This window comes from Enhydra lutris, unplaced genomic scaffold (genome assembly GCF_002288905.1).
Source record: "Enhydra lutris kenyoni isolate GAN:26980312 unplaced genomic scaffold, ASM228890v2 scaffoldscaffold3, whole genome shotgun sequence".
In the NCBI taxonomy this organism is placed as follows: Eukaryota; Metazoa; Chordata; class Mammalia; order Carnivora; family Mustelidae; genus Enhydra; species Enhydra lutris.
In genome coordinates, this window is record NW_019154087.1 from 59,586,671 (window position 1) to 59,597,876 (window position 11,206).

The 11,206-nt window shown below is 36.6% G+C and overlaps 1 protein-coding gene across 1 annotated transcript in view; it reads right to left on the reverse strand.

Moving 5' to 3' along the window:
* LOC111154598 (probable ATP-dependent RNA helicase DDX60) overlaps positions 1-10,168 on the reverse strand; it is a 105,009-nt gene extending 94,841 nt beyond the window's left edge. The window contains exons 1-4 of the mRNA XM_022514277.1: positions 10,113-10,168; positions 4,642-4,831; positions 2,981-3,322; positions 2,006-2,122 (exon numbers count right to left, since the gene is read on the reverse strand). Coding sequence (XP_022369985.1) covers positions 2,006-2,122; positions 2,981-3,322; positions 4,642-4,831; positions 10,113-10,168 — 705 coding nt within the window. The remainder of the gene's footprint in view (positions 1-2,005; positions 2,123-2,980; positions 3,323-4,641; positions 4,832-10,112) is intronic.
* Between the last annotated feature and the right edge of the window lie 1,038 nt (positions 10,169-11,206).

Sequence of the window (11,206 nt, forward strand, 5' to 3'; positions counted from 1 at the left end):
ACACTAACCAATGAACCTAACTGTATTAGTAATGAATAACAACCAAACTGAATGGGGCCTGCAAGAAAAGAACTAACCTAAATAACTTTAGAAAGCAGTATTTTATGTATTCTATGACTAAAGATAAAAAGAACTGCACATAAATCCTGTAACCATTTAGTAAATATGTTTCTCACAAGATATGGTTAGCAATCCTAAAACAACTTTATATACATATAGTGCATAATGAGAGCTAAATTTCTCATAAATTGAAGAAAAATTACAAATAAGGAAAGGGGAAGGGTAAAATGAAGCATAGGAAGTTGGATCAAAGTAGAAGTTACTGGTATAAATATGTGATATTTACGATAGATGATAGATTAAAAAACAGACAGGTGGGGGCGCCTGGGTGGCTCAGTGGGTTAAGGCCTTTGGCTCGGGTCATGACCCCAGGGTCCTGGGATAGAGCCCCGCATCGGGCTCTCTGCTCAGCGGGGAGCCTGCTTTCTCCTCTCTCTCTGCCTGCCTCTCTGCCTACTTGTGATCTCTGTCTGTCAAATGAATAAATAAAATCTTTTAAAAAAAAAAAAAACAGGTGTAGATGCATGGCTTAGCATATATACATATATTTCCTAGCTGTGTCTGCTGAAAAATCCTCATTGCAATGATACCCCAGTAGAAATGAACAAACAGGGGCACCTGGATGACTCAGTCAGTTAAGCATCTGCCTTCGGCTCAGGTCATGATCCCAGAGTTCTGGGATCAAGCACCACATCAGGCTCCCTGCTCAGTGAGGAGCCTGCTTCTCCCTCTCCCTCTGATGCTTCCCCTGTTTGTGCTCTGTGTCAAATAAATAAATTTAAAAATAAAAAAGAAATGAACAAACATATTTCCCAGATCATGGCTTCTAAATAGTTTTCCACAAAAGCAACCAGAACTCCTTGGAGAAGCGGTTGATTTCAAGGTTGAAGCAAAGAAATTACGAGTTGTGGTTTCAAAAAGTAAAACAGTGCTCAAAAAGATGGGGCCTGATGAATTTGAAGATAAATATACAGTCATGTAACCATCACCACAAGGTATGTCATCAAACCTCAATAAAGTGGTTTTAGAAGAGAAAAAGATGGGAAGGGGCTGGGGCATGCAAAAGAACATAGGTGCAAATTTGAAGGAGTCTCTAATGTTCAAATCTAGAATTATTTGGGCACCAAAACTATTGTAATATTGGACTTTGATCCATAGTGTAAAATGTCCACTAGTCTATGCTGATATAAGTAAATAAACAAGTAAAGGGCAGAGATATAGGAGCTTTCCCTTACAGAATTCTAAGTAAGAAAAGTAGAAGGAAAGAGTGAAATACAAAATACCTATTGGGCAAACATACCTAGCAATAATTGTTGCAGACAAGATCCATTGATGGGTTCTAAAATTAATTAGCAAAAGTCTGAGAAAAAACAGGATTTACATAGTCAGGAAAGATAGCGACTTTACGGTGGAGAAGGCTAGAAGGCACCAGCTTAATCAGTGTTAAGACATATCAATATCATGAACCCTTTGACATATTATTGTTCACAGTACCAACTCATTGGCATTCTTGCCAAAAATATATAACTTCATCCCAGTCATTAGAAACACCAGACAAACCCAAATTGAGGAATATTAAAAAAATAAATAACTGATCAATACCTTTCAAAAACATCAAAAGCACAGAAGACAAGGAAACTACTACAGATTGAAAGAGACTAGAGAGTAAAAAATAAATGGATGTGGGATGCTGGACAGAATCCTGGAACAGAAAAAGGACATTTGTGGAAAAGTAAGTGAAACTCAAATAATGTGTGAAGCTTAGTTAATAGTATTATGCTGATGTTCATTTCCTAGTTTTGAAAAATGTACCATGGTCACATCAGATGCTAATATTAGGGGAATCTGGGTGAGAAGTCTATGGGAAATCAGTACTATTTCTGCAACTTTTTCATAATCAAAAAATTAACGCAAATAAAAAGGGTTTTTTTTAAGGTTTCAGTACCTCTTTCATCATATTTTTCCATTTTAATTTTCCAAAAAGAGATTCTAGTGCTGAAATTCTATACTCTTCCAATTGTTTAATCAGGGTTTTATAAGCACTCTCAATCTTCTTTTTATTCTGTAAAAGGAAGGCAAGTCAGATAAATTGTCATAAATAAAATATATAATCACTTTCCAACTACAGATAATCATATACTGAAGATACAATTGTTAAGATGTATTTCCCAGTTTAAAAAAAATACACTAATGTAATTACAGATCATCAATTCTTTTAAAGCCTGCCAAGCAGCACAATTTTGTTTTTGCTGAATTAATTTTTGTCTGGGAATTTAGTGCATTTTTAACAACTCTATGAAAAGTATAATTAACATAATATAAAATTCACTCACTTTTTAAGGGGACAATTCAATGGCTTTTAGTGAAGTTACAGTTGTGCAGCCACCATTACAATTTAATTTTAGAACATTTCCAATATCTCAAAGAGTGTGCCCACTTAATACACTGTATTTTATTATGAAAAATTTCACACACACACACACATAAATAAGGAATAGCATAATCTTCCCCCAGGTACCTATCATCCAGCAACAAGAACTATCAACATACACCACATTTTTATTTTGAGCACATAACATCCGTAAAGAGATAAATGAAATAACCTCTTTAAAATGAGTTTTCAATAAACAAGGAAATACATTATTATACTAAAGATAAAATCTAACACTTAAAAAAAACTTCTTAAGGAGAGATTGGGAAGCATGTTTGTTAAGGCACCCCTCAAACTCAGATTCAGAAATTGCTTCACTAGAATAAAAGGAGTTCAAGTGATTATATATAGTACCTCTTCCCAATACAAAAATCAATCCCAGGGCTGTTCCTACTCACAGTAGGCAACTAGAGTTGGAAAAAGTTTAATGACTGGAGTCATTAAATTTTATAAAATTCTAGAAGAAATTTGTCTTTAGGTATCGGTTACCTCTTTGAAAAATTTTTGGTTTTTCTGACTGCTTGGCATAAGATATGCATAAAGTCGAAGAATATCAGATTTTTGCCCTGAGGAAAGCACAACGTTGACCTTCATCGCCCAAGACTGAGTAATTAAAAAGTTGAAAAGGTATGTTTGTAGATGGTTCAGGCCTTCATCTGCAACTACTAGGTAATATGGGTAAGTGTCTTCCAAGAAAGCCTCCCACTCCTGTGACAGGCATCCAGAAAATTTTGTTCGAACATCAATGGTGGTATTATGCTGAAGATGAAGAATTAAAGCAGTTCTCAATGGAAGAAGTTCTGGGAAGTTGAAATATGCATACTCAGCATCCTGTGGGGATGGGATAAAGTATATTCTTTTGAAATTATCATTTAATTGGTTTATATATATCATTAAAGTCACTAAAGGAATGTGTTCCAACACAGTTTTGTTCAGCTTTAGTCAGGGAATAGAACCTTAAGCCTTGACAGTCATTTCTCAAATACAAGCCATAAATCACAACTTGGACTTAAATACATATGTCCCCTTTAAGCAGGCACATAATAGTCAAGGTTTATCCTACTTTCCTTTTGTGTTCTGATTCTTTTTCTCTCCAATGTCACTTCAGAAAGAAAAAGACAGAAAAACATGCAAAAGCAAATGGTGGATATAAATTATGCAGAACAGGAAGCCAAGGTGAATCACTTTGAGAGGACTTTTCCAATTTAGAATGATCTTCCTGAAGCAGCAGAGTTTTTTCTCAACAGATCAGAATTAGTACAGTTAACCAGACTGTCAACATTAGACTAGAATCCTGGCTCTTTATTTAAAACATTGCTTGCAAGAAGTCAGCAATGTTTAAAAATCTAGCAATAATGTAGATTGCAAAGTGACTGAACAGACATACTCCAAAATCCTTAAGAGAAACACAGTGGTTACCTTTAGGGACAGAATAAGGAAGGGGTGGTAGTGGTTATACCTACCTGTATTTGAAACTCTTAATATTTTACTAATTATATTCATAATTGGAAAAGGAAGATCAAATATATTCCCTCAGAAGTATTCATTATAGGGCAAATAATAAGCAAAGCAGTATTAAAGAGTTTGACATTTTCAAGGCTCAAATAAATTGCTGAGTTCTGAAGACAGACACAGTTTTCAGAGTTGGAAAAGTAGAATCCAGAGATCAACTGAGTTTTGGTTGAGAGGATAGCTCATCTTCCTTCATGATCCTGTGTGTCTTTACATGAAATTTAATCACTGAGAATAAAATATACTCTTTTTTTAAAAAGATTTATTTATTTATTTATTTGACAGAAAGAGAGAGAGTGTGTACAAGCAGAGGGAATGACAGGAAGAACAGGCAGAGAGAGAAGCAGGTTCCCTGAAGAGCAAGGGGCCAGACTCAGGCCTCAGTCCCAGGACCCTAGGATCATGACCTCAGCCAGTCACTTAACCAACTGAGTCACCCAAGCATCACTAAAATATAATCTTAAATATGGTAATTTCTGAATACTGAGATTTTAAGTATTTTTTTCTGTTGTTCCCTTTAACTTTTCTGAATTGTTTTAGATATATTTAACTTTGTAATAAGGGGGAAAATTACAAAATAGTAAGGAATTTTAGTTTTAGCTCTTAAATCATAGTAAAGAACTCTACTGTCACATTACCTTGAAGAAAACTATGGCAAATTGTCCTCCTTTACTGGCAAGATCCATAAGATAGTATTCAACCAGATAAAAGAAGTGGAGCTCCTGCCCCGGTTTTAATGATTTCTCACATATGCATGTAATAAGTAATGAATCTCCATCAATCAGAAAAAATTCAGATTCAACAAAATCATTGAATAAACTGGAATATCTGAAATGAAAAAAGTTAAAACAAAAATTACATTTTGACTCAATAAAGCCCAAAAAAGGCAGTAGCATTGTTATTATTATCCATTATCATTATTATTAGCAAGTGATTTGCGGAGTAATTATTTTATGTCAGGCTGTATGCTAAGACTTTTCAAATATATCCATATGCATGACTATCCTTCATAGGGAAAAGACAGGATCATTATCATTCTATAGATACAGAAACTGAGGCTCAAAGAGATAAGAGCAAATTATGTAAGATCACGTATCAAAATCTGGATTGGAATCAGAATTTAACACCTCTATTCTGCATATAGACTGGTATTAAATGCTTCCCACTTAATCAACCTTATTTCTTTATATAACAATGGGTTCATTGACAGTTGTGCACAAATAAAGCAAGAGAAAACTGTGTCCATTCAGCATCAAAAAGCTCTCAAAGTTCTATTAATCATATAAATATGTATATATATAATTATATTTAAAATATACTATGACACATATACTGAGATAGATATGCATTACTTTTTTATTATGCTATGTTAGTTACTATACAGTACATCATTAGTTTTTGATGTGGTGTTCCATGATTCATTGTTTGCATCTAACACCCAGCACTCCAAGCAATGCGTGCCCTCCTTAATACCCATCACCAGACTCACCCATTCCCCCACTCCCCTCCCTTCTAAAACTCTCAGATTTTTTTCCCAGGTTCCATAGTCTTTCATGGTTCATCTCCCACTCCGATTTCTCCCCGTTCATTTTTCCCTTCCTTCTCCTAATGTCCTCCATGTTATTCTTTATATTCCACAAGTGAAGCCATATGATAACTGACTTTCTCTGCTTGACTTATTTCACTTAGCATAATCTCCTCTAGTCCCATCCATTTTGATGCAAAAGTTGGGTATTCATCATTTCTGATAGCTGAGTAATATTCCATTGTGTGTATGAACCACATCATCTTTATCTATTCATCTGTTGAAGGGCATCGCAGCTCTTTCCACAGTTTGGCTATTGTGGACATTGCTGCTATGAACATTGGGGTGCATATGGCCCTTCTTTTCACTACATATGTGTCTTTGGGGTAAATACCCAGTAGTGTAATTGCTGGGTCATAAGGTTGTTCAATTTTTAATTTTTTGAGGAATCTCCACACTGTTTTCCAAAGTGGCTGCACCAATTTGCATTCCAACCAAGAGTGTAAGGGGGTTCCCCTTTCTCCACAACTTCTCCAACATTTGTCCTTTCTTGCCTTATCAATTTTTGCCGTTCTAACTGACGTAAGATAGTATCTCAATGTGGTTTTGATTTAAATCTCCCTGATGGCTAATGATAATGAACTTTTTTGTGTTTCATTTAACAGGCACTTTTTCATATGTCTGTTAGTCATTTGTAGTTCTTCTTAGGAGAAGTGTCTGTTCATATCTTCTACCCATTTTTTGACTTGATTATTTGCTTTTTGGATGTTGAGTTTGAGAAGTTCTTTATAGATCTTGGATATCAGCCCTTTGTCTAATATGTCATTTGTAAATACCTTCTCCCATTCTTGGGGTTATCTCTTTGATTTGTTGACTGTTTCCTTTGCTGTGCAGAAGATTTTTATATTGATAAAGTCCCAAAAGTTCATATTTACTTTTGTTTCCCTTTGCCTTTGGAGATGTGTTTTGAAAGGAGTTGCTGTGACTGCTGTAGAAGAGATTCCTGCCTACGTTCTCCTCTAGGACTCTGATGGATTCCTGTCTCACATCTTTAATCCATTTTGAGTTTATCTTTGTGTATGGTGTAAGAGATTGGTTGGGTTTCATTCTTCTGTATATAGCTGTCCAATTTTCCCAGCACCATTTATTGAAGAGACTGTCTTTTTTCCATTGAATATTTTTTCCTGCTTTGTTGAAGATTAGTTGACCATAGAGTTGAGAGTCCATATCTGGGCTCTCTATTTTGTTCCATTGGTCTATGTGTCTGGTTTGTTTTTGTTTTTGTTTTTTTCAGTACCATGCTATTTTGTAATATAGCTGTGTATATATAGCTTGAAATCAGGCAATGTGATGGCCCCAGCTGTATTTTTCTTTTTCAACATTTCTTTGGCAACCTGGGGTCTTTTCTGGTTCCATACAAATTTTAGGATAGTTTGTTCCAGCACTTTGAAAAATGCCATTGGTATTTTGATCAGGATGGCATTGAAAGTATAGATTGCTCTGGGCAACACAAACATTTTAACAATTTTTATTCTTTTGATCCATGAGCATGCAATGTTTCTCCATCTTTTTGTGTCTTCAATTTCTTTCATGACTGTTTTGTAGTTCCTAGAGTATAGACCCTTTGCCTCTTCGGTTAGGTTTATTCCAGGTATCTTATGGTTTTGGGTGCTATTGTAAATGGAAATGATTCTCTGACTTCTCTTTCCACAGTTACTTTGCTAGCGTATAAGAAGGTAACTGATTTCTATGCACTATTTTGTATTCTGCCACATTACTGAATTGCTGTATGAGTTCTAGTAATTTGGGGGTGGAGTCTTTTGGGTTTTCCATAGAGTATCATGTCATCTGCGAAGAGAGAGAGATTGACTTCTTTGTCAATTTGAATACCTTTTATTTCTTCTTGTTGTCTGATTGTTGTTGCTAGGACTTCTAGTACTATGTTGAACAAAGTGGTGAGAGTGGGCATCCTTGTGTTCCTGATCTCAGTGGAAAGGCTCTCAGCTTTTCCCCATTGAGAAACATACTCACTGTGGGTTTTCATAGACGGATTTTATAAAGTTGAGGAATGTTTCTTCTATCTCTATACTCTGAAGAGTTTTAATCAGGAACAGATGCTGTATTTTGTCAAACGCTTTTTCTGCATCAATTGAGAGGACAATGTGGTTCTTATCTCTTCTTTATATGTTCTGTCACTTTGATTGATTTGCGGATGTTGAACAAACCTTGCATTTCAGGGATAAATCCCACCTAGTCATGACAGATAATCCTTTTAAAATACTGTTGGATCCTATTAGCTAAGATCTTATGGAGAATTTTGGTGTCCACATTCATCAGGGATATTGGTCTGAAATTCTGCTTTTTGATAGGGTCTTTGGCTGGTTTGGGGATCAAGGTAATGCTGGCTTTATAGAAATAGTCTGGAAGTTTTCCTTCTGTTTCTATTTTTTGAAACACCTTCAGGAGAATAGGTGTTATTTCTTCTTTGAAAGTTTGGTAGAATTCCCCAGGGAATCCATCAGGCCCTGGACTCTTATTTTTGGGGGAGGTTTTTTTTTAATCACTGCTTCAATCTTGTTACTGGTTATGGGTCTATTCATGTTGTTGATTCCTTCCTGTTTCAGTCTTGGTAGTTTTCTCCAGCCTGACTACATAGGCTTCATAGGCTACCCTGAAATCTATTTCTGACAACTTGCTTAGATCCATATCCATTAGATCTGTGGGAGAGGCCATTGTCTCTGGGTCTTTTCTTTGTTGGGAGTTCCTCCTCCTAGTCATTCTGTTGAGTTGTGGTTGAGGGGGTGTACAGCCAAAAATATCAACCACTATCTAGGCAAGGTGCTTCCTGGGAAGGTTCAGAGCTATTAGTCACCACCAAAAAGAAACAAACAAACAAAAAACAGCCAAAATGAGCCCCAAGAGTAAGATTTATAAAGTACAAAAACAAAGACCAACCAAAAAAGAAAGAAGAAAGAAAGAAAGAAAGAAAGAGAAAAGGCACCCAAAATAAAACAATGGGAGTATGGGAGTGAGGGGAAGGTGGTTATAATCCCTCAGTGTGGGTTAGGAAAGGTATTTCAGTTCTTCCTGGGTGTATTTTGAGTTCTCTGTTAGAGAACTCTACTTCCCAAAGATACAGGGAAATTAAAACTGGCATACACACACACACACACACACACACACACACGGTATATATATATATATATATATGGTATTGAATAGGGGAGAAAAGGACTACAGTGAAGCTTATATCTATATATATTTAAAAAAGAAAAAGAAAAAAGCATATGCATGAAAAAGTTTAAGTTTTACTATGGAATATGTTGTACTAAACATCTAGTTGAAATGATAAGAAGGTTAAAACAAAACAAAACAACAACAACAAAAAACACCAAGAGTCATTAGAAAGAATAAAAAAGAGAGAGAGAGAGAGAGAGAAAAGTTGTATCTAAGCAATATACAGGCTGTGGGACAATACCAGGAGTTTGATATACTGCTTTACCCTGGTGTCCAGGTTTTACAGTTTTATGGGGACCCTGTGGTGGTTGTCCTCTTATTCTTTCAGCTTGTCTTCTGGGGGAGGGGCCTGCTGCATTGTTTTTCAGTCAATCCTGCTTGGGCAGAGTTGCCCTGCCCACTATCAAGGGGCTGGGCTCCATGGAAATCTGTTTTTCGGGCTTTTTTAAATCTGGAGGCTTTTGTTCTCTGGCAATTTTTTGTACCTTTTTGTGGGTCAGAGCAAAGTAAACTGTCCACACCCTGACTTTGGCCTCAGAGAGAAGCCACACAGTCTGTTCCTCTCTGAATCTTCCACAACACACAGACTCTCCCTCTAGAAGCACCACTGAATACCACAGCCTCCCACAGGCGATGCGCATCCCCAGCAACCCTCCCAATTGTCGACTGAGGCCCCCACTTGTCTCTACACCTCTGTGGACCAAAACTGTGAGCAATACTTGTCCAGGCAAGCCCAGCCCTGGTGACTGCTGCTCCTGGGACTGTGGCCTCCAATCCAAGCTGGGTCCTCTTAGGCACGGGTGGGCAGCCGCTGCAGCCAGTCCTGGGACCATGAGCTTAGGTCCGCCCCTGTGGCCAACCAGTCCCAGCAATTATCCCTTAAGCCCCTTTGTTCTGTTTGAATACTGTTATTAGTCCCTTCCCTCTCATAGCCACCAGTCTCCAAGTTATCGCTGGTCCCCAAGTGCAGGGCACTTTTGCTTTGGGGTATTACTTTCCAATGGCTGGCTTCTGGTAGCTCCCTCCCCCTTCTGTTTATCCCCCTTCTGTTTATACCTGTCTGTGCAATCCCAACTATGTCTTTTGTACCTCTTAACATGATCCTCTGCCCCCATAGAGATCCAGATGTGTATAATCTTAAATCTCAGGCTGATTTCATGTGGTATTCAGAGTGCCCTGGTAGATTTCTAGCTAAATTCAGGGGGCTGGTTGAAATGGAGTCCTCTACTCCTCTGCCATCTTGATGGAACCAGGCATTACTTTTTTTAGATAGGCATTACTTTAATGTCAAATAGACAATAGGAAATATGTCAAATTGTACATCTCTTTATTTCTTATAATACTCACTCAGCTCTTGGTACTGCACTCAAAATTAGCTGTGACATTCTCTCTAAAAACATCATGTGTTCTTCTAAGCCTATAAAAAAAGATTGCTTATTATTTGAAAAAGAAATAACAGTTATTTTAATTCTATTAAATCTGTAAAAAAAACAAATCTGTATAGCTTAAAGAATCATTATTTTATAATTTATAAAAACTTTCAATTGAAAATTACCCATTGTTGCTGCTACCTGGGCCTTGAACTGGAAATGGAAAATATTAAATATAGCAAATATCCTTTACTTTGGTACCTCTAAGCAGCAGTTATTAATGAAAATGACAGACCTGCAAAGAAAGAAGAAAAATTAGAAATTCATTTATTCCATCAACAAATAGTATTGAATAACTACTGTATGTTAAGCAAAACATCAGGCAGTGAGAATACAAAAATGAACAAAAGGCAACATGCTGTCAGTTCTCATGGAGCTTAAAGTCCATCAGGAAAGATGAATATTAATAGATAATTACATAAACAGTGGAAATTACAAATGTGACAAAGTCAAAGAGAATAGAGGAAGCTTCCCTAAGTAATGCTTGAGCTGAATTTTGAAAAAGAATTAATTAAACAAATGAGTAGGGAAGAGTAGCATTCCAGGCAGAGGGCATATCCAAACACCATGTACAAAAGTCTTAGAGCATGAATGAACGTGGGTGGTACTAGATCCAAAATAGAAGCCAGCAAGGCTGGAAATGGAGAGGGTGATGGAAAAGCTAGCTGTGCTACAGGGTTCCAGAAACAGAAGAGCATGCAGAGCCTTTGAGGTCATGTTTTCATCTTAAAATCCACTGATGGATTTTAAGCAGGTAGTGTTATGATGGTTTTACATTTTGAAAGATTACTCTGGCTATAGTAATATATAGTAATATAGAGAGAAGAGATAGGATAGGAACAAATTTCCTGTTACTGGAGCAGAAAGAAAAACCATTGTTTAGAAGGGTAATGATCATAATTTGATGTAATACAGTTTGTTGGTAGTTTGGGCACTTATAGATATTAAATATTTAGAAGATAAGTTTGCCATAATTTGGTAATGGATCTGATATGGATGGAGAAGAGGGGA